The 23,876-nt window shown below is 47.2% G+C and overlaps 1 protein-coding gene and 2 long non-coding RNA genes across 4 annotated transcripts in view; 1 reads left to right on the top strand and 2 right to left on the bottom strand.

Annotated features, from left to right (window-relative positions):
- Positions 1–725: 725 nt before the first annotated feature.
- Positions 726–23,876, bottom strand: part of LOC310694556 — a 66,549-nt gene continuing 43,398 nt past the window's right edge. The window contains exon 2 of the long non-coding RNA XR_014519745.1: positions 726–1,739. This is a non-coding gene — a long non-coding RNA (uncharacterized lncRNA). The remainder of the gene's footprint in view (positions 1,740–23,876) is intronic.
- Positions 726–23,876, bottom strand: part of FDPS (farnesyl diphosphate synthase) — a 29,113-nt gene continuing 5,962 nt past the window's right edge. For both annotated transcript variants that reach the window (XM_083477636.1, XM_083477637.1), the window contains exons 2-10: positions 22,186–22,331; positions 19,424–19,564; positions 17,979–18,059; positions 15,388–15,510; positions 13,877–13,965; positions 13,273–13,345; positions 11,507–11,584; positions 5,134–5,268; positions 726–2,136 (exon numbers count right to left, since the gene is read on the bottom strand). In XM_083477636.1, coding sequence (XP_083333762.1) covers positions 1,936–2,136; positions 5,134–5,268; positions 11,507–11,584; positions 13,273–13,345; positions 13,877–13,965; positions 15,388–15,510; positions 17,979–18,059; positions 19,424–19,564; positions 22,186–22,331 — 1,067 coding nt within the window. In that variant the 3' untranslated portion in view covers positions 726–1,935. The remainder of the gene's footprint in view (positions 2,137–5,133; positions 5,269–11,506; positions 11,585–13,272; positions 13,346–13,876; positions 13,966–15,387; positions 15,511–17,978; positions 18,060–19,423; positions 19,565–22,185; positions 22,332–23,876) is intronic.
- LOC310694566 lies at positions 7,751–8,375 on the top strand. Its single transcript, XR_014519755.1, has 2 exons — positions 7,751–7,824; positions 8,305–8,375. It is a non-coding gene; the product is annotated as an uncharacterized lncRNA (long non-coding RNA).

The raw sequence follows: 23,876 nt of genomic DNA, 5'->3' as shown, positions 1-23,876 counted from the left end.
TACTATAGCCTTTTAAATGTGTTTGTGGGATTGGGGTTATTGGTTTTTTGTGTTATTATGCATTTTGCGTTCTCATTTTGTGTTTTTATGTTGTGAACTGCCCTGAGATTTGAAGATGAAGGGTGGTATATAAATTTAATAAATAAGACCTGAGAGCCTAGGGTTCAAATTCCCACTTGGCCGTGAAGTAGGTGATTTTGGGCCATTTACTGCTTCTCAGGCTAACGTACCTCATAGGAAGATTAAGTGAGGAGGAAAACCATACAGTGGTACCTTGGGTTACATATGCTTCAAGTTACATACGCTTCAGGTTACAGACTCCGCTAATCCATAAATAGTGCTTCAGGTTAAGAAGTTTGCTTCAGGATAAGAACAGAAATTGTGCTCCAGCGGCAGCAGGAGGCCCCATTAGCTAAAGTGGTGCTTCAGGTTAAGAATGGACCTCCGGAACTAATTAAGTACTTAACCCGAGGTACCACTGTATATGCCATCTTAAGCTCCTTGCAGAAAAAGGATTTTAATTTACAAGTTGGACTTCTTTTATATTAGTTTCTTTCCACCTCTGAATTTTATTGATAGACTGAATGAGTATTTCATGTAGACAGCCTAGAACACAATTTCACAGGGTGGGTTGGGGGCTTTGGGCCAAAAAACTATGCAAGTAAAAGCGTAAACATACAACAAAGGAGTATACGAAAGTCGCTAAAATGAATATAAACAAGAGCCTGGTTTCAAAATAATTTATTGCTACAAACTCATTTTTCTCCAGCCTGTGCATTCCATTATGATAGGATGTTTGATACTACCTCCCCCCCCCCAACATCATTTTCACCCCTGGGTGCTGCTCCAGAGCACTGTGGGAGGGTGGCAGGAGGGGGTCTTCTTCATGCCCCCCCTCCCCAAAACGGGAACAGGTTTGTTTTGATCCAGGTGAATCGTTCTCCTTCCTGAGAAGGTATGTCAGGACATACAGTCAGCAACATTTACTATAGATACACTCGCTGTGTGTGTGTGTGTGTGTGTGTGTGTGTGTGTGTGTGAGAGAGAGAGAGAGAGAGAGAGAGAGAGAGAGAGAGAGATTAAAAGCACATCACTCCGCTTCCGCCCCCCCCCCCCAAATATTGATAACTGTAGTTTACCCTTTCACAGAGCAACAATTCTCAGGGCCCTTAAACCACAATTCTCAGGTTGAGGGGTGCTTTAAATGCATGGTGCGTATTGCAGAGATTATTACATTCAGCTATGGACCTTTTCTTCCACAAACAAACAAAACTGTAGCAGCCTCATCCCCTTACTTAGAGGGGGAATGGGAGAAAGAGACTGAAGAAAAATCCTTAGCCAAAAATGCTCTCCTCATCACCACAGGACAGCTCACCCTGAGGTAAAACAGTTTGCATTTAAGATGCAAAAAAACCCCCCACCCCCAAATTAAACTCCCATGCGCTTCATGGAAGCCTTTTTAAATTTTATTTTAAATAGGCAGCCACCAGCTTTTTCTGAGAGTTGTGGCAGGGGGGTGGGGTGCGGATAAAGACTCACCAACAGTGTTGGGTGAAGTGGCCAGAGCACTGCAGGACATGGCTGAGGCAGGCAGAACCAAAACGGGAAAGACAACATGGGAACTAGATGGGCATGTTTCTTGGGTTAAGCTGGACACTACGTGGTTTTAGCCCAGGGAATCCTGGGAATAGTCAGAAGTTTAAAGAGCGGTGAGAACACCTCGGATAGAGCGAGTGTGCCTCAGCCTTCCGGCCCCTTCAGACCACCACTCCCAGTGTCAGGGAGTTAAGAAATGACTGAACTAGGTTTCAAAAAGAGGTTTTAAAGCAGCTCCACTAATCAATGTCAGGAAAGATGGGGAAAACCCACCCTCCCACACAAACACACATGTGACAATTGTTTATACGCTGGCTTCCTTCTTGATAGCCGAGTCTGTCATTTCTGCCTCTTGTAGATCTTCTGGGCCAGACCAAGGAAGATCTGGCTCGGCAGACGTACAGCATGCTGGGAAATAAGGCCCGATAAGCACTGGTAGCTGCTCTCCTCATAGTCCTGGTAGATTTTCTTCAGGCCCAGCTCCTCATAGAGCTGTTTCACATGTGCAACTTTGTCCAGATCCTTTTGTCCATAGTTCTCCTAGAGGGGCAGAGATTTATTGATTTAAAAAAGGGAGTGCTGCGAGGGCAGATTGAGGCTGCGAAAACACACCATGGCTTCCCCCTGAAAGGATGCTGGGAAGTGTAGTTCACTCCTCTCACAGAGCTACAATTCCCAGAACCCTTCACAAACTATGGTTCCCAGGGATCTTTAAACGTGGGACAAGAGGCCCACATTCTACTCCAGTGACAAAACTAGAATGCATAACCAAAAAAGGTGGGTTGGAGGACACATAATTGCATACGTGTAGATGCATAGAGGATAGGGACGCGGGTGGCACTGTGGGTTAAACCACAGAGCTTAGGACTTGCCGATCAGAAGGTTGGCGGTTCGAATCCTTGCGACGGGGTGAGCTCCCGTTGCTCGGTCCCTGCTCCTGCCAACCTATCAGTTCAAAAGCACGCCCCAAAAAAGTCTAAGTAGGTAAATAGATACAGCTCCGGCGGGAAGGTAAACGGCGTTTCCGTGCGCTGCTCTGGTTCACCAGAAGCGGCTTAGGCATGCTGGCCACATGACCCGGAAGCTGTATGCTGGCTCCCTCGGCCAATAAAGCGAGATGAGCGCCGCAACCCCAGAGTCGGTCACGACTGGACCTAACAGTCAGAGGTCCCTTTACCTTTAAGATGCATAGATGCACATTTAGCAATAATGACTAATGTTTTGGGGGCGAATGTTTTGGGTGGACTAATGTTTTGGGGTGGAGAGGATTCTGGTGGGGCAGCTACTAGCATTCTTGGGTGACACCAATCATTTAGATCCCTTCTAATTCAGGTTCAGGCCTGGCCATGGGACTGAGTCACCCTTGGCGGTCCAGATGGATGACCTTTGCAGAGAGTGGGACAAGGGGGAGTGTGGCCTTGCTCCTGCTTCTTGACCTCCTCTTTGGCTTCTGATACCATCGACCATGGTGTCTTCCTAGACCGGCTCTGGGGAATGGGAACTGGGTTCCAGTCCTACCTCCTGGACCAAATTCAGAAAGTAGCATCGGGAGAGTGCTTTTCGGCCCCCTGGAGTTTACGTTATCCCCGGTGCTATCTAATATCTGTATGAAACTGTTGGGAGTAGCCATTAGGACTTCTGGGGCAAGGTGCCTTCAGTATGCCGATGACACTCAGCTCTATTTCTCCATCGCATCTGAATCAAGTTACAGGGCACTAGGCAGAGGGCCTTCTTGGTAGTGGCACCCGCCTTCTGGAACACCCTCCCACCAGATGTCAAAGAGAACAACAATTACCAGACTTTTAGAAGACATCTGAAGGCAGCGCTGTTTAGGGAAGCTTTTAATGCTTGATGCATTACTGTATTTTAATATTTTGTTGGAAGCCGTCCAGAGTGGCTGGGGACGCTCAGCCAGATGGGCGGGGGTATAAATAATAAATTATAATTATCATCAGGTCAGGCCGTGCCGTTCTTAGAGCAGTGCCTTGGGCGCAGTTGGTGAGATGGATGGAGAAACAAGCTGAGCTCGAATCCTGGCAAGGTGGAAGCACTGTGGGCGAGTGGTTCCTGTGCCTGAGAAATTGGCCAGTTGTCTACCTGGATGGGGTTCTAGTCCCTTTGAAGGAGCAGGTTCTCCGTCTGGGGCTGCTTCTGCAATCCAGCTTTGTCACTGGAGGACCAGGTAGGCTAGGTGGCTATAAATGCCTTCTACCAGCTGCAGCCGGTACAATAGCTATGGCCGTTCCTGGATCAGGAAAGCTTGGACAGAGCAGTTTCTGCGTTCGCTAGTTCAATACCATATGATTTTTAATAATTATTCCACCTTCCCCATAAAAACGCTCGAGAGAAACACACTTTAGAAATGTCAGGAAGTGCAGCCTCGCTAATCAGTTGCAGAGTTTTATAGCACCTTAACGAACAGATTGTGCCATCCGTTTGGTCTTCAATTAATGGCGTGGATGTTCAGGCGTCGTAACTTGGCGAGGAATCTGATTCGCCAGGTACATTTTGAGACACTGTATAAGGTTCCTTTGTTATTCACTTATTTCATTTTAATATTTGTTAAAAGAGGAACAGGTCTTTTTCCCCCGGCATACTGTCACCTGCCAGGGAAATCTGGCATTTTAAGTCTGCTTTATGTTGCAGTTTATTTGAGTCCCAGTTAACACAAACTTCAGTTCAAGTTACTTTGATACTGTCCGGCTTTTGCAATGGCTGGATGATTAGATACAAATAAATAGATCTAATCTAATTTATTATGATTCATCTTTCACCAGCAAACACAAAATTAACTCTTCATTGTTTTATTATGTTAAAATACTTCTTTCAACTCTCTTTTAGCGTTCTTGTGCCTTTGGGTGTTTCCCCAAAAGGTAGCTTAAAAAGGTAAAGGGGTAAAGGGACCCCTGACCATTAGGTCCAGTCGTGGCCGACTCTGGGGTTGCGGCGCTCATCTCATTTTATTGGCCAAGGGAGCCGGCATACAGCTTCCAGGTCATGTGGCCAGCATGACTAAGCCGCTTCTGGCGAACCAGAGCAGCGCATGGAAACGCTGTTTACCTTCCCGCCGGAGCAGTACCTATTCATCTACTTGCACTTTGAGGTGCTTTCGAACTGATAGGTTGGCAGGAGCAGGGACTGAGCAATGGGAGCTCACCCCGTCATGGGGATTCAAACTGCCGACCTTTTGATCTGAAAGCCCTAGGCTTGCACCCGCGTCCCAAAAGGTAGCTTAGAAGAATGAAAAAAGAAATTGTCTAAAAAGCGGTTATTTGTCTTTACCAATTTCAATTGACTTCTGCACACCTGCCGGTGTTTCGCCATAAATTGCATCAGGGTGTAAACCGGATTTTTTAAAAACCCATTTTGGCACCTGATGAAAAGCAGCTAAGCTCTTTTTCGAATCGCTGCTTGGATTTCAAAGAGATGGAGAAATCCAAAGGTACCAACCAGCTTCTGGTCCCAGTGGGACAAAGAGGGATTATGGCTCCCCTCCCTCCCATGCTAGCAGGGCATGGAACTGTGAAGTCTCTTTACCTCTAGAAGTTGTCTCTGTTCTGCAGAGGCTCGTTTCAAGCACTGCACCACCAACCAGCTGCATTTGTTATCCTGGATGTCCGTTCCGATCTTCCCGGTCATTTCAGGGTCACCAAAGCAGTCAAGGAAATCATCCTGCAGGCAGGGAGAGTGTTACTGCTGTGGCTTGACATTACCTGCACGGCTGGGCCCAGAGAAATTGCTAGGAAAGACCAAGGCGCCAATAGCATAGTGGCAGATTCTGAAGTGCAGGGTCCCTTCATGGCCCTCACTGCCATGCCCCATCACCGCCACGCCCCCTTCCACAATTACAGAACTTTATAAGATTATGCAATACAGTGGTATGTAGTGTTCAGGTGGGATTGCTATGAGGAATTATAACAAATATAGAGAAAGCCATCTGTGTCAGCAATGAAAGCATTGCATTGACTGGGTTTAAACTATTTTGATATGACTCTTGATCAATCCACACCTCTGCATCCCTGTTCCATTTCTCTTTCTTCACAAGTCACGTAAACAGGCAGGCGTCCTAGGTCATCAAAGACAGTGGGCAAGTTTCTTTGATGTAGCTTTTCTGATATGTTAATCTTAGGATGTTAATCTTAGGGCCAGGAAACAGGTTTCACATAAAGGTGATAATGATCGCTGTCCTTCTGGCCTTCCTTCTTATCATGTGTATTGATTGATTATGACCTCAGGGGTTGCCAAATGCACTCCTTTGCAGTTCTGTTTTGTTTACCCCAGAAATATGTGTGCTTAATTAGTTTTGGTAGTTTAACTTTGTCCCCACATGGGGTTTGTTGAAATGCTCAGAAGAAATCTGATTGATTCTTATGAACACTCTGAAAAAGTTCTTTTGTGAATAAAATGACCTGGGTCAAGGGGTGGAGGCACGCAGAGCAGAGATAATTATACACACCCTTCCCGGAATCTTGCTGGTTCAAGCCTCTGTGTGTATTCTTATTAATCAGAGTTCAATCCTTCCTTTACTTTGAGAACGCCTCAGTGGTACCTCAGGTTAAGAACTTAATTCGTTCCAGAGGTCCGTTCTTAACCTGAAACTGTTCTTAACCTGAGGTACCACTTTAGCTAATGGGGCCTGCCGCCAGGCGATTTCTGTTCTCATCCTGAAGCAAAGTTCTTAACCTGAAGCACTATTTCTGGGTTAGTGGAGTCTGTAACCTGAAGCGTATGTAACCTGAAGTGTCTGTTACCCGAGGTACCACAGCACACCTAAAAACATAGCAATAATTAGGGAGGCTTTGCAACGCTCAGTGCAGATCTCCAGATGTTGTCTTTCAGATAAGATCTGCTAATCTCTCTGCATGCACATGGGCAAATGATTTGAAGTGCTCCAATACCTTCTTTTGAAACGATTTTCCACGGCATTCTGTTGTGCGCAACAGAGCTTGCTCCGTCGCCCCTGCTGCTCTCTTGCACAGGGCCCTTAGAACTTGAGGGCCCCTGTGAGCAGGGAGGCGGGATCCAGCCTAGCTGGCGAGAGGGGCAGCATGTGGCAGAGCCAGCTCCTCACTGGCTAACAGATTGAGGTTGAATCCTGACAAGACAGAAGTACTGTTTTTGGGGGACAGTGGGCGGGTGGGTGTGGGGGACTCCCTGGTCCTGAATGGGGTAACTGTGCCCCTGAAGGACCAGGTGCGCAGCCTGGGAGTCATTCTGGACTCACAGCTGTCCATGGAGGCACAGGTTAATTCTGTGTCCAGGGCGGCTGTCTCCCAGCTCCATCTGGTACGCACGCCGAGACCCTCCCTGCCCATATAACACTGGTCTTGAAAGACCTACATTAGCTCCTGATATGTTTCCGAGCACAATTCAAAGTGTTGGTGCTGATCTTTAAAGCCCTAAATGGCCTCGGTCCAGTATACTTGAAGGAGCGTCTCCATCCCCATCGTCCAGCTTGGACACTGAGGTGCAGCGCCGAGGGCCTTCTGGCGGTTCCCTCATTGTGAGAAGCCAAGTTATAGGGAACCAGGCAGAGGGCCTTCTTGGTAATGGCGCCCGCCCTGTGGAACACCCTCCCTTCAGATGTGAAGGAAATAAGCAGCTATCTTTATTTAAAAGACATCTGAAGGCAGCCCTGTTTAGGGAAATTTTTAATACTGAAATGGGAATATTTACTTAGGTTGGGTTACTGTGTATTTTTAACATGGGGTCCGTCCCCCCCGCTTTGGCAGTAGCTCTCGTGTGATTGACTGATTCATATGAGAGAGGCATTCCATTCCATTGTGACTGTTATTCCAACAACTGTTGTTTTTAACTGCTTTCTGCTTCTGTCTGTCTGTGGGGAGAACGGCTGCTGTGTCAGTGTGATCTGTCTGAAGTGAAACAGAGGAAGATCCCTAAACGTTAATAGGAGGAAACCTGTGCATGAACTTGTAAATATATTCTTCACACTCACAGTGGTACCTTGGGTTACATACGCTTCAGGTTACACACTAACCTAGAAATAGTGCTTCAGGTTAAGAACTTTGCTTCAGGATAAGAACAGAAATTGGGCTTCGGCGGCGCAGCGGCAGCAGGAGGCCCCATTGGCTAAAGTGGTGCTTCAGGTTAAGAACAGTTTCAGGTTAAGTACGGACCTCCGGAATGAATTAAGCACTTAATAGTCTTTACAAAGAAGTTATCAGTCACCTACAATAGTTATTTAGCTTCCTTGCTGTAATCTACTCTGTTACTTCCCATATCACGGCCTAGGACCTTCGTACCTACGGGACCGCCTCTCCCGGTCTGCCCCACGGAGAGCCTCAAGGTCCATAAATAGCCACACCCTAGAGGTCCCGGGCCCTAAGGAAGTTAGATTAGCCTCAACCAGAGCCAGGGCCTTTTCAACACTGGCCCCAGCTTGGTGGAACGCTCTGTCTCATGAGACCAGGGCCCTGCAGGATCTGATTTCTTTCTGCAGGGCCTGTAAGACAGAGTTGTTCCACCTGGCCTTTGGTTTGGAGCCAATTTGATTCCCTCCCACTCTTTCATTTTCCTTTTTCCTCCTGTGATGAGGCTGCATTTTAATATTTTAATGTTTCAATATTTTAATATTGTATTTTAATCTTGTTTTTAAGTTGTATTCAATCAACTTGTTTTTATTATTGCTTGATAGCTGCCCTGAGCCCAGCCTTGGGCTGGGGAGGGTGGGGTATAAATAAAAATTAGTATTATTATTATATCAACAATTTTTAAAAATAAATATATACATATATTTACACACACACACAAACATATACTGCCTTGGACATAGAATGTTTTTACTCTTCCCCTGCCGTTGATCTCCAGCAGCAGGTTACTCAGTGGAAGGACAAAAAAATAAAAATGCAAAGATATCAGACACTCTCAATTATGGGCATTCAACAAGGTTCCAGCGGGAAGCTGCCATAACATGGGTTTCCCGGTTGCCATGACAACCAAAGCCAGCCACCCTTGAAAAGAAAATTGGCAGCAGAGAGACTGAGGAGAGGCAGAGGCTCCTAGATCGATTGCGTAGAGCAAGGATGGGAAACCTTGCGCAGACCGAGGGCCACATGTCTGGGGCCAGAGGCAAAAGTGGGCATGTAAGCTTTGGCTTTGTGCGGTAGGCTACTTTCTACAAACACCAGGCAAGCAAGAGTTTCTGCCAGGCAAAAATATTTGAGGAAGGTGGAAGGCTGAGCTGGTGTGCGGCCAGAGGAAGAGTCCTGAGGGCCAAAGAGAGAAGCTTGGAAGGTTAAAATATGTCCCCTCAAGTCTGATGTTCCCCAGATTTGAGCAGAGACCGTAACTTATATGGAAACAGGGTCATGAAACGGAAGCGCCATCCACTTGATACATTTAAAGCAGTATCATACCACTTTAAACACTCATAGTAAGGTAAAGGGACCCCTGACCATTAGGTCCGGTCATGGCCAACTCTGGGGTTGCGGCGCTCATCTCGTTTTATTGGCTGAGGGAGCCAACGAACAGCTTCCGGGTCATGTGGCCAGCATGACTAGGCCGCTTCTGGCGAACCAGAGCAGCACACGAAAATGCCGTTTACTTTCCCGCCGGAGCGGTACCTATTTATCTACTTGCACTTTGACGTGCTTTCAAACTGCTAGGTTGGCAGGAGCAGGGACCGAGCAACGGGAGCTCACCCCGTCGCGGGGATTCGAACCGGCGACCTTCTGATCGGCAAGCCCTAGGCTCTGTGGTTTAACCCACAGCGCCACCCGCGTCCCTTAAACACTCATGGCTTCCCCCAAAGGATCCTGGGAAACTGTCTTTTGTTCAAGTTGCTGCGAGTTGTTAGGAGGAGGAGCTGCAGTTTCTCAGAGTGGCTTAACCACTGATCCCTCTTCCCCAGGGAACCCCAGGAATTATAGCTTTGTAAGGGGAACAGGGGATCTCCTAATGTCTGGGCATGTCTATAAGCTCGACTCTTTCTCTAAAAAAAAAAATACAGCGCAGGCTCCTCGGTACCCTCACAGGTCCAAGCCTGCTTGAAACTATGTTGGGTGCCTTAATACCAGTCTCCGGATTATCCCAAACACTTCAACGATTGGTTTCTAATCTTGCACTGAGGGAAGAAGAACCATTAACAGCTTTTTCTAAATAAGCAAGTTGTCTTGTGATTTTTTTTTTTTAAGTGATGCTTACTGTTGTAATAATATTATGTAAACTGCTTTATGATGTCTGCCCGAAAAGCAGCATATATTACTGCAAATGAATGAATGGGGTCCAATCAGTTGGAACCAAATACAAGGATAAGATATGACTTTGAGTTACTTTGATAAGCTATTACCATATTTTTCTGTGTATAAGACGCCCCATGTATAAGACACCCTCTATTTTTGGGGGCTCCAAATTAAGAAAACACCCCTCAGCACTACCTGTATAAGACGAGCCCCAATTTTAAACCTAACTAAAAAACCCTAGTCTTATACACGGAAAAATACGGTAAGTAACTCTCTCTGACCCTGGCTTACAAAAGCAGCATACACCATTTCAGTTACCCTAAGGACTGCAGTTTTAAAGCTGCATTCTTCTGGGGGGAAAAACCACAGTAATTTTCCTTCTTCCTATTCTTTTCCCACTTATGCAACTTTTAATAAGAGGAAGGAAGGGGGGGAGGGTTTTTAGGCAAAATATCAGCTAGCCTGATCTAACAAGTAGTGCAATTTTGGGTTTTACAACATTCCTGGTTCAAACCTGTTCCGTGTTCCTTCAGGGTAGTAACTTGACAAACATCAACTCAGAAGTCAAGTCCAGTTGTGAGATGTAACCTTGTCTACTGCTAACTTTGTCTACACAAAAGTATGTCCTGAGGTTTAGTTAGAAATGCAGCCTTGAATCATGACAGATAACCAGCAACAACAGTCTCCCTGCCTGATTTAAAATAACAGGAAAGGTGCTGGTCCTCATGGATCTACCCATTGAAAGAATGGAGAGGGAGAGAAAGAACAAAAGTATGCACAGAAAAAGGGTCCACCACAGATTCGCTTCTGAACCCTGACCTCCTTGTTGAAACAAAATATTACATGCACATTTGGCAAATTAAGGCCATATCCACATGACTGCTGGGAACTGATCAGAGAACTACAGTTCCCAGAGTTGTGTGGAAGAAGCATTGACTACTAAACCACTCAGAGAATTGTAGCTCCGAACAGGGAATTGAGGGGTCTCTTAACAACTTGCAGTACTCTTAAACTACAGTTCCCAGAGTTCTTTGGGGGAAGCCATGACTGTTTGTGGTACAACACTGCTTTAAATATAATAAATAAATAATACTAATTTATTATTTATACCCCGCCCATCTGGCTGCTCTGGGCGGCTCCCAACCGAATACAGTCATACCTCGGGATGAATACGCTTCAGCTTAACTATTTTCGGGTTGCACTCCACGGCAACCCGGACGTAACGGAGTGCGTTACTTCCAGGTTTTGCCGCTCGCGCATGTGCAGACGCTCAAAGTGACGTAACGCGTATGCGCGGAAGCAGTGAAACTTGACCCGCAGTCGTGTCTTACGTTCGCTTCAGGATGCGAGCGGGGCTCCGGAATGGATCCCATTCACATCCAGAGGTACCACTGAATTAAAAACACAATGCAGTATTAAACATTAAAAACATAAAGGTCTGCCTTTAAACTGTCTTTAAAAGTAAGATAGTTGTTTATTTCTTTGACATCTGATGGGAGGGTATTTCCCAGGGCAGGCGCCACTACCGAGAAGGCCCTCTGACTGGTTCCCTGTAACTTCACTTCTCGCGGTGAGGGAACCGCCAGAAGGCCCTTGGCGCTGGACCTCAGTGTCTGGGCTGAATGATGGGGGTAGAGACGCTCCTTCCGGTATACAGGATGGTGTAGATATAGCCAGAGATCTCCATAAGTAAGAGAAGAAAAACACACCTGGATCTGGAAGAACTCCCCCATCTGTAATAGGATGGTTCTAGCATGAGCATGTTCCTCTTCGCTGTCTATGCCAGCCTGGAAAAGAGAAGACAGACAAAACATTTAAAAGTTACGTTGGGAGCCATTTCTCCTGGGAAGCCATAACCAGAGCTCTCCCAAAAACTACATTTACCAGAATTCTCTGGGGGCAGGGAGGCTAGAGTCATTAGGATTTCCTTCTGTAAAAAACACCCAGGCACATCAAGGCTACTTTTGAAGACCTTGCTCCTCATTTCTTCTGCTGGAGGGGTCAGTGCAGGACAGGGGCCTTCCCATTGTCTGCAGTGAGTTTACAAGATTTGTTCTTCTATTAAGGCTGCCCTTTCTCCATTCTTTTTAGTACTTTGGCAAAGACAGTTTTGCTTCTGCAAGCATTTGGGATCCAACAAGCTATGAATAAATAATCTATTTGATGGCCGGAGGCTTCTTAGATTATTATTTTTTAAACTGTCATTTAAATTTGCTTTGTTGTTTGATTACCATATTTGTCTTTTTAAATATATATATATATAATGTTGTTTTGTGTGCAGCTGTGTGGCTCAATGAATACACACTATTGTTAAGACAGAGCTACCCAAGAGAATGACTTGCTCAAAGATTCAAATAAAAGATTCCAAATGCATACATTCTCCCCTTTAGGAGTGGGAACCAAACGACAACTTGGGTCCGCGCAAACCCTCCTTGTTTTTATTTATTCTCGCTGCATTTTTGCAGACAATTGCCTGAGCGGCTCACACCAATTAAAAATGAAAACTAGGGAGAGAGACTGAGGGAGTGGGGCCCAGCTCTCAGTGTTAAAAACTAAAGCACACAGCGCACAAGGGAAAAAGAAGGAAGTCAAGGGGAAAGGGTAGGGGGAAGGAGAGGAGTTCTTCCAAGAACAGAACAAAGGAGCGTCTCCACTCCCATCATCCAGCCCGGACACTGAGGTGCAGCACCAAGGGCCTTCTGGCGGTTCCCTCCCTGCAAGAAGCCACGTTACAGGGAACCAGGCAGAGGGCCTTCTCGGTAGCGGCGCCTGCCCTGTGGAACGCCCTCCCATCAGACGTCAAGGCAATAAATAACTATTTTACTTTTAAAAGACACCTGTTTAGGGAAGTTTTTAATGTCCTGACGCTGTATTGTTTTTGATATTTGGTTGGAAGCCACCCAGCATGGCTGGGGAGACCCAGTCAGATAGGCGGGGTATAAATAAAAATTATTATTATTATTATTATTATTATATTATTATTATTATTATTATTATTATAGCTAATAAGAGGGCAGTTATATCCAGTTCAGGGCAGGCTGACCTTTCCTTGCAGGTGTTTTTGTTTGGGTAGTGGTTGATAGCTCTAGGGCCAGGCTGCTCCCCCTTGCTGCTCTTACTGGGAGGGAGCGGATGCAACCTCAAAGGGCCCTTTGCCCTCTGGCTCATGGGCTGGGATCAGAGTGTCCGCTTCTGTTGCTTCCAGGGAAACTAGCAGTTGGAGCTGAACGTTCTTGCTAGCAGGGAGGAGGAAGCAATCCGCAACTTGCAGCTGGTCCTTCTCTGGCTGATGGATGGGGCTAGGTTGGCAGGCCCCTGGCCTTGGTATTCCTGGAAGCCAGGGACTCTAGGACTCCTAGCTAAGGGCAGAAGCCTGAACATGCTTGGCCTTCAGCTGTCCAGCCCCAGGAAAACTTGTCTTTGCGACACCCTCCCTGCCAAGCAACATTGATACTGCAAAAGTCCGTTCGCTCACCATGTACATTGCAGCCGCCACTGGGAGGTAGAATGAGTAGAAGGCCGTCTTGTATTTGACAATCGTTTTGTACCTGCCAGAGAAGGGCATCCGCAGTTCAAGGTTAGAGCCGGTCATGACTTGAAAGGTTTCCAGCTTTGAATCATAAATATGCAACACACTAGGGGCTGCAACTCCTGCTTGCATTGCTCACCAGCATAGCTGCCAACGTTTCCCTTTTTTTTTAAGGGAAATTCCCTTATTCCGAATAGGATTCCTCACAAGAAAAGGGAAAAGTTGACAGCTATGCACGCCAATTCTGTCTACCCAGCACCCCCTTTGCCAACCCTCAGCAACAACAACAAAACCTCACAGCTCTCCTTTATTATAAAAAAGGGTCAGGTTGTGTTCAAGTAAGTTGTACACTCAGAACAGAGCCACAAAAATTAATATATCCAAGCTAGGTCATGTCCATTAATAGCAATGAGCCAACTCTGAACAGGATCAACAATGGATGCAGCGCTTTGTTCTTTTTGTAGATTTAATTATCAATAATCATCATTGCGCCACTTTTTTCCTGGGCCGACTCCAATACTATTTCCTTGTCATATCAGTAGCTTCTCACCTCTGTTCTGTGAAGCGGTTCAGATCCACCTTAGATGGGGGAGCAGTGATAAGATCCAGGGCTTGCCCCAGTTCAGTCTGGTATGATGTCTGGGGGGTGGGGAGAGCAGGAACAGGACAAGAGCAGAAAATTAAGATTGATAAACCACCAGCTCCCTGCTATTCCTATGAAGAAATGTTGCAAAGTGTCTCATTTTTTAAAAAACAGGCCCGATCAGGGTCGTCTGCTACTTCTTCACAGACCTCCCTCACCAAAGCGCAACTTAAATATATGTTAATTAAAGGAATAAAGAGAAGGCACTGATGTTATTTTCCTACCCAAAGGACACGGCGTCTCAACTAATGGCAGTAGTGGAGGAGGTGATCGAGATTTCCTAATCAACTTGGTGAAGAGGAAAGATTCTAGGCCTCAAAATTAACCTTTGGATGCAGTGAGAGAGAATGTGCCGCCATGTCTGGGGGGGGGAAGGGCTGTTTTTTTGAAAGCAGCGCAAGGTTTGTGTTGTGTATTGAGTCAAAGGATTTTATATCTGTATTATTATTGTCTGTATTTGCATTAGGGTAAAGTAACTGCCTTTTGGTTTCAAAGGGTACAGCTACTATTGGTTCATTTAAGCTGCTGTATTTGGATCCTGTGTCTTATTGGTTTCCTCCAAAAGGCAGGACTGTGATTGCCTGATATTGTTCCCTCCAAAATGTATCCTTTCTAGCTAGTCCCCTGTCCCTATAAATGTAGCTTTCCCCTCCTCAGTCTTGAGTCTTGTTTGCTTTAATAAAGAAGTGTTACTAGATAACTGTCTCCAGCATATTATGTCAAGAGAGCTGAAATCACAAACCCCACGTCACAACAGTTTGCAAAAGTAAACTGCAGAAGAGGGGGCTCAGGGCTTCTTTGAGGAGTTATGGGCCCCAGAGCCAGACTCTCCAGTGTGCTTCTCTCACAAGGGTGCTTTCTCCATTAGCCTTAAGGCTGCTATAATGCTCAACGGGTGAGGTTAGGACCAGGGCTCAAATCCCCAACCAGCCATACAGCTTATAGGATGACCTTGGGCCTGTCAAGCCTAAGCAACATAACAGGGTTATGTTGTGGGGATGAAATGGAAGGGTGGTGGGGTAGAATTAAAAAAAAAAAAAACAGCTTATGCTATCCCCAAAGATGGGTTTAAAATAAAAGAGAGAAAATATTTTCCTGCTGATTAAATCTGCAACAAGCGCTCCCTCAGACCTTTCTGTGTATGTGGGAACAGGGAGTTCCGTGAAAAAGCAAAGGGGGTGTGTGCAGTCTTCCTTTTGGTCAGGGAGTATATTCTCTGCAGGTCAAAATGGCCTCCGCCACACTCAAGCCCGCAAATTCTCCCCTCCCCTCCATGAAGGGGAAGCAGTTTCCATGGCAACAGAAGGACCTTCCATCAGGGGCAAAGGCTTCGGGCCCAGTCCCCAGCATACAGACAGTGTTGAAACAACGACAGTGTTGAAACGACGATAGCCTGTCACGGCAGGGCCTAAACCCACCTGGAGAAACAGCTCCAGCAAGTTCAGGTAGTACGGCTGACCCCGGCAGTATCGCTTCAGCAAGCGGTAGATGAGGGACTCGAGCAAGAAAGCGTCGTTCACGGCATCCAGGCCAATTCCTTCCTGGGGGACAGAAAGGAAGGAAAAACAGTTCAATGCATTAGTGACTAGGCACACGCTCCAGCTCACCGCCGAGGCTGCAGCCCTAGGATGCTTACCTGGGAGTAAGCTCCATTGGACTCAGTGGAATTTACTTCTGAGGAGACTGGCATAGGACTGTGGCGTTCATTACTAAGGAGTCTGTAGAAGCTTTGACCCAGAGAGGGGAATGGATTATAACCCATCTAAAAATGTAAGAAGAGCCTGCAGGATCCGGCCAATGGCCATCTAGCCTAGCATCATGTTCTCATGCAGGATCCAGCCACAACAGCGCTCTTTCCTCCCGCGGTTTCCGGCTGCTGATATTCAGAAGCATTATTGCCTCTGGGGCATAGCACAGCCATCACGGCTGGCAGCCATTATCTGCTGTGAATTTGCCCAATCCTCTTTTACAGCCGTCCAAGTTGGTGGCCTTCCTGTGGCAGGGAGTTCTACAGTTTAACTATGCGCCAGTACACATCCACCTGATTGTGCATTTATGTGCACTAAAGTGGCATAGTATGGTCAGCCTGGCGATTCACACATACTGTACTGGATCTAATAATACTGTATTTTCTCAAAAAATCTTCTCAAAAGTCAGGGGTCGTCTTATACGCCGGCTACAGCAGCAGCAGCTCCTGCAGCAACTCCCCACCAAAGGACAAAACGACAGCAAATTAAATCAGAGGACACCAAGCTCTCTAGATGAAGCAGAAATACGCTTGAAAATTGGCCCCAGAAGCCCCCCCCCATCACCTGCAACAGAATGACCCTAACCGCTCACCGTAGACCACGTGGTCCAAAATGGCGGCCTCGCATTGCCCAAGCAACTAGACATGTGGCCGCTGCTTCAGCCCAAGCAGCCCCCGCAGTAAAAGAAAAGGAAAGGCTCACAACAAAGGCAGGGAACCAACAACAGCATTAAGCGCACCCCCAGCCACTGGGAAGTGGAGCGGATTTCCGAGCCGGACTGGAGACAGTTTTTTTAAAAAAAATATTTGATGTGCGTTGGAAGAGTATACGGCGAGTATATCCCAAACTCTATATTTTAACTGGAAAAGTTGGGGGTCATCTTATACGCCCAGTCTTATACGCTGGAAAATATGGTATATGTTTTTGAATGGCTGGTGGTGGCTAGTTATCTCTCCACCAAAATGGCATCTTAAAAAATAATCAGTGGAGGATATTCTATCAGGTTATGAGAGAGGGAGCCGTAAGGCCTCCCCATCGGTTTTGCCGAAAGGCTAGCAACTTTTAGCTCCTCTCAATTCTCCCCTCCCCATTCACTACAAGATCTCTGGACTGCACCCAGCTAAGTTTTATTCAGTATAGTCCCATTGAATGGACATAAGCTGGTCATGACCATTCATTTCAATGGGTCTATTCTGAGTAGGACTAACACTGAGTCCTACATTCCTCTGTAGCCAAGTAATTAAGCTTGCTTTTCTCACCTTCCCTTATAGTCCTGTTTCCCTTTTGTGTTGTGTCTCTTTGATTTCCTTGTACCATTGATATTTGCATTTAATATGCTAATCATAATCAACAGCACAGAGTGAATGAGCACAGCACACAGACAACAATAGGCAACAGCGAAAGCTTGGGGCTTGCAAAGTGATGCTTGAGGCAATAAACTAAAGTGTTACTCGTTTTCTATCTGCAAAATCCTGGCAAGTATGAGATGAAGGGAAAGGGTTGGGATCCAACTAAGTTCTACGTGGAGCAGACACACTGAAGAAGTGAAGAGTCATGCTTATTAATTTAATGGGTGAGCTCTGAGAGGGACGCAGGTGGCGCTGTGGGTTAAACCGCAACCCCAGAGTCGGTTACGAATGGACCTAATGGTCAGGGGTCCCTTTACCTTTACCTTACTCTGAGAGTAGGACCAACATTGGCTGCAACCAGAAGACTCCTAGATGAGAAGGTGTCACATCCAGGGGCTTAAGCCCCTGCACATATAAATGAAAGCAGGGAACGTGGACCCCATTCCCCAACGCTCAGGACATTCAATCATCTGTCACTCAGAGCTGCTCTTGCACAACCTAGTGCCCTCCAGACATTGTTGGATTACAGCTATCATCCCTTGCCACTGGCCGGAGCTGATAGGAGCTGGGATCCAATAACATCTGGTGGACCAGGTTGGCAAGGAACCTACCATCTGGTACACAGACTCAACAGAACCAGAAGACCAGGATCCAGATAAACCACCCAACTCACAAGCTGCCTGGGCCAATGAGAGATTTCAGGCTGGATCCTGGAAACTGGACATCCTCCTGAGGATAGGGAGCCTACAACTCTCCAGATGTTGATGAACAGCAAATCCCATCATCCTTGGGGCTGATGGGAGTTGGAGTCTTGACAGCATCCAGAGGGCCACAGGTTGCTCTTCCCTTCATTGTAATGGCCAACCCACGTGCCACAGAGGTCAGGCAAACCCTAGAAACCGTCGTCCCTACCTTTTTGTACCAACAGGGATGGCCCCGGCGGGTCTCTGAATAGTCCATGATGTCATCTGCCACCAGTAAAAAGGCCTGCAGCTGAAATCAAACCAGATTCCACCCCCATATTATTATTATTGCATACTGTAATACTAGGGGTTGTCACACCCGCTCCCTCCCCTAGCCGGTACCAGCTACCCCTTTGCCCATTCTCCACACCTGCCCATCCCTCACCTATCACCCCATTCCTCCCCCATAGTTCACCTGGAGCCCCACCCCCTTTAAAGGCATGTTCAGCAAAGGAAGACGCTTCACACAGACTCTGCTAAATTGCTGTGTGAAAGGCAGGTCTAAAAGAGGAGGGAGGCACTTCAGAGCCTCCCCCCATGCTTTTTAAACAGCTCACTTGGGCCAGTCAGTTCGCCATTTCTCAAGCTGCAAGATCGTGGATAAGGTTGTTGTCACGGTCTTGCAGCTTGAGAAATGGCAGGCCTTCCTATATATAGGAAGATAAAGGCCAGATAACAATGAGGGAACTTTTTTTAAATGTGGTGGATGGTTTGGGGGAAATCATACACAACAAAATGAAAATGTAAAAAAAGTCTAAACTGGTAATTCCCCAAAATCCTGAGGCCTTTCCTTTAGGGATAATAGGATCAGAGACCCCCAAAAAGCAGATTAACTTATTTATGTATGCAACAACAGCAGCTTGAATCTTGTATGCACAGAACTGGAAAGAACAGAAAACACCATAAAAAGAATGGATTTTAAAGCTAATGGACTATGCCGAACTGGCGGCGCTAACAGCAAAAATAAGAAGCCAACACGACAGAATATTCACGACAGAATGGAAGCCCTTTTTGGAATATCTGAAAATATACCATAATCAGATGGAATCGCGAGCAGGATTTGAAATATGAGCAGCGGTAGAAAAATGATAGCCTATGATATAGAAGGCTATGCCTTAGGCAAAATGTTTATTAGAATGCAGTATTGGACAGGACTAAAAATAACAAGTTTAGAGAGAAATGTGTAACAAATTTGAAATCCGGAATTTCTATGTAAAGATTTTAAAGTCTGGTGAAAATTTGACACAAAAGAAGGTAACAAGAGCCCTGCTACAGCAGGCGATGTTGTCCAGCAGCTTGTTCTCACTGGGGCCAATCACATGCCTATGGAAAGCCCAAAGGCAGAACCAGAGTGCAAGGGCAATTATCCCAGCCTGCAATCCCCAGCCATTTCAAAAGCATGCTTCCTCCAAGATCAGGAAGTAGAGCACTGCCATTGTGACTAGTAGGTCTGCTCACCTCAGAACAAGCAGAAATTGTATTTCTCAAGTATGGGTGTCACATCCACACAAAATGATATCAGACATAAATCCGGCCAGATATGGCAAGCATGGGGAAACACCCTTTTATTTCCACATCACCAGATAACAGGGATAATGTGTACAAAACACCCACCAGTTCAATGCACCATCCAACAGCTAGAGCACGTTGGAAACTTTTTGGATCCTGTTGCTCTGGTGCAGCCAGCTCCCGGAAAGCAGCCACCACTGTCAGGCCCCGGTTATATTTTCCCCCGACGGCATTGTATTCCACGACCTGCAAGGGAACAGGGAGGGATGACATTTGCGGCGGCACCCCCATAGTTACAGACTCCAGGACAGAGGAAGCTTTTTGCTACTGAAAGCAGGCTCCGGAAATGAGATGGAGGAACCTGTGGCCCCGCAGCTCCCATCAGCCCCATTAGCAGGCATGGCCAATGGTCAGAGATGGCAGACTTGGTAGTTCAGTAACATCTGGAGGGACACTGGTTCCTGCCTCCGTCTTAGACCAGTCATGTCCCAACCAGTCAGGGATCACATATTAAGTGAGGTGTAAAGCGGGTGGCGCTGTGGGTTAAATCACAGAGCCTAGGACTTGCTGATCAGAAGGTTGGCGGTTCGAATCCCCGCGACGGGGTGAGCTCCCGTTGCTCGGTCCCTGCTCCTGCCAACCTAGCAGTTCAAAAGCACCTCAAAGTGCAAGTAGATAAATAGGTACCCCTCCAGCAGGAAGGTAAACAGTGTTTCTGTGCGCTGCTCTGGTTCACCAGAAGCGGCTTAGTCATGCTGGCCACATGACCCGGAAGCTGTACGCCGGCTCCCTCGGCCAATAAAGCGAGATGAGCGCCACAACCCCAGAGTCGGTCACGACTGGACCTAATGGTCAGGGGTCCCTTTACCTTTACTTAAAGTGGGGATGGGGAATACCTGTGGCCCTCCAGATGTTGACTCGAGCTCCCATCAGTCCTGGCCAGAATGGCCAATGAGCAGAAGTTGTAGTCCTCCCATCCTGTAAAGCAGTGTTTCTCCAGCTGTTTTTGGACTGCCCATCATCCCTAGGTAGCAAGACCAGTGGTCAGGGATGATGGGAATTGTACTCTGAAAGCAGCTGGAGACCCAAGTTTGGGAAATACTGCTGTACGAGGATTTGCTATTAGGTTATGAAATAATATCAATTGCACATATACATTGCACACACAATTGCTAACAGCAACAACTCCCTACTTATGATTTCAACAGGCATTTAGAGGCATACCACTTCCAATGCCGGAAATAACATATAGATGTAATGGCTCACAATCATTGACAGGCTTATTTGCCTAGTCCCATTTAACAGCCATCGCTAACGTATCATAGAAGCGAATTCCATAGCTTAATCAAAAGCCTTGTGAAGAAGTCCTCCTTTTTGTCTGTCCTGAATCTTCCAACATTTGGCTTCACTGAATGGCTCCTGACTTCTGCGACGAGAAAATATTTTCTATGTCCATTTTCCCCACACTTTGCACCATTTTATACGCAGCCGGCACATCCTCCCTTACTTGCTTTCCCCAACACATTTAAAGCACAAATGATACCACTTTAAACAGCCACGGCTTCCCCCAAAGAACTCTGGGAGATGTAGTCTGTTTAGGGTGCCGAGAGCAGACCCTTAATCCCCTAACACAGTGTTTCCCAAACGTTTTTGGGCAACGGCACACCTGCTTACCGGAAAAAAATCTCGCGGCACACCACCATTAAAGCCCCGCCCCGTGACGTCAGCGCGCAGCGTCACGCGGGGGGGGGGACGCACAAAAGTGAACGTTTTTTTCCTTCCCCTTGCCGGGGTGGGAGGAGGCAGCAGAGCGAGGGCAGCTGAGGCGGCGGCGGCGATAGCGGGCGGAGGAGGAGCCGTCGCCGGGAGTTGCTGCTGCTGCTGTTGCTGCTGCTGCCCGGACATGCCGGCCTCCTCCTCCTCCGCTGTCTCGCGCTCCTCCCTTTTGCGCGAGCTGCCCCGCCGCTCGGCACCACCACCGCGGAGCCGCCCCCGGCTCGACGCGGATCCTCGCCGCCGCCGCCGCCTCTCGCCGCCCGACTCGCCCGCCTCCCTCCCACGGCACACCAGCCGGTGTCTCACGGCACAGTAGTGTGCCGCGGCACACCGGTTGGGAAACACTGCCCTAACAGAGTTACAACTCCCAGAGTTCCCTGGGAAAAGTGAAACCACTCTGAGGCAGAAAGACAGGATAGGCCCCAAGCGCCATGAAGTCACCACCTTGCTGAAGCCTAGATGTGCCTGGGAGGCAAATGTACACAAATGGAACAGGGAAGAAAATGAATGTAATAAATGAGACAGAAGAACATCATGATTTGCCCTTTAGATAAGGCCCATGCCTTAGGGAGACGAAACTGTCCCAAATATACAGCACCAGAGCTTAAGGCAAGGGTCACTAACCTTTATAGGCCTGAATGCCTGTCTTAGATCATCATGTCCCAACCAGTCAGGGATCACATAAAGATATATTTGGATTTTTGGGTGTCTGCCCTAGACAGCCCCCTTCTGGTCCCTCACCCAGAAAGAACACACACAACACACACAACACACACACACACACACACTTTACTTTTTCTAATGGATGACGAAGTTGGATGAAGTTGAACAAAAAGCCCATAGAGCCCAAAGAGAAAGTGGGAAAGAACATCACTCTCCCAGTTTCCTTCTTCAGCTGTTTTTCTCAAGGAAGAAAGGGGATGGCCCCTCTGTATCTCATGACCAAGGGGGCAGAGAGTGGGGGGCTCAGAGGCTTTGTGGACAAGCAGAGGAAGACCTGAAGAAGGCCACTGTGCCCACGAGCACCATGTTGGCAACCACCAGCTTCAAGTTTCCATTAAAAGCCTTTCCAATCAAGCTCACGCCGTCACCTGCTTCAGCCTGGCAACAGCATCAGACACCTCTGCGTTGTGGAGGTCATCTTCCGTCAGATCCTTCACAACTTGCGGGAAGAACCCCACAAACTGGTCCCTGTCTGTGGCCGCCGCCTCCACTCCATTCTGGCTCATTCTTCTATCTGGAAAAGAGAAGTGCATGGCCATGGAATTACACAAGGCAAGGCACCCACACACATTGTGATATGTCTACACACAAGGAAGCTGGCATAAATCTCTAGAGCAACAGAAGGCAGCCTCCACCCAAGGCAATTGCACAACGTGGGGTGAACTTTTTGGGGGAGTTCTAAGCAAGAACCCAACCCAGGAGGTCCTGGCTCCATTCTGCTCCCTCCTATATGAGTCTTCTTCCCCCATCCCATCCATTTGCTCTAATACAGGGGACAGAGCAACAAATTTTAATTTTACAGATACACAGCAGTTTGGTTGTTCCAAGTCACAGGGGGCGTCAAAGACCCGATACTATTTCTGCATCAGAATCTCAATTTCCAGCATCCATCCAACCAACTTGATCAGGGAACTTTTTAGCCCCTGCATGCTCCTAAGTTATTGTTGCTATTATTACTTATTAAAATTGTATACCACCCTTCATCCGAAGAGCACAGGTCGGTTCACAACATAATACAAAATGAGAACACAAAATACATGTAATAAAACCAAAACAAACAATAATCCCCCCACAAACATATTTAAAAGGCCACAGAATATTAATCAGCCAAAAGCCTGGTTACAGAGGAATGTTTTCGTCTGGCACCTAAAGATATGTAATGAAGGAGCCAGGTAAGTCTCCCTGGGGAGAGCCGTCCACAAAAGGGGAGCCACTGCAGAAAAGGCCCTGTTCTCATGTTGCCACCCTCCGTAGATCTCATGGAGGAGGCACGCAATGAAGGGTCTCTCATGATTACCGCAGAGTCCAGGTTGGTTTGTATGGGGAAAGACAGTCCTTGGGGTATAGTGATTCTGAACAGCTTAAGGCTTTATTGATCAAAACGAGCGCTTTGAATTCGGCCCAGAAAATAATTAGCAGCCAAGGCAGTTGGGCCAGAATGAAAGTAATATGTTCAAACTGTCTTGCTTCAATTAGCAACCTGGCTGCCGAATTCTGCACCAGCTGAAGTTTCTGAACTGTCTTCAGAGGCAGCCCTATATGTATCACATCACAGTAATCTAACCTAGAGAATTATCCAGAGCATAGATGGCAGAAGTGAGGCTACCCCTGTCTAGATAGGGCCACAGATGGGCCACCCGCCAAAGCTGAGGATAGCCACTGTGTGCCACTGAGACCAGCCTGAGCCTCAAGTGAAAGCAAAGGATCCTGAAGTACGCCCAAGCTATGCACTCGCTCCTTCAGAGAGAATCTCATCCATCCCATTACCGAGGTATGACAACGGTCTAGCACACCCACTGCTACAACCGCAGATGCATACGAGAAGCAGAGCCGTTAGCGTATTGCCGACAACATAGTCCAAAACTCTGGATAACTCCGCTCAGCGGTTTCGTGTAGATGTTAAACAGCATAAGGGGGTAAAACTGAACCCCGAGGAACTGCACATTGATGGCTCAACAGGACTGAAGTGCACCCCCCAAAATCACCCTCTGGAAACGACGTTCCAAGTAGGACAGGAACCACCGCAAAGTGGTGCCACCCTCCTCTTGTCAGGTGTGCA

This window comes from Podarcis liolepis (assembly GCF_965112155.1).
Source record: "Podarcis liolepis genome assembly, chromosome: 15".
NCBI lineage: Eukaryota > Metazoa > Chordata > Lepidosauria > Squamata > Lacertidae > Podarcis > Podarcis liolepis.
The sequence above is the reverse complement of the archived record's forward strand: the minus strand, read 5'-3'. Positions and strand labels throughout refer to the sequence as shown.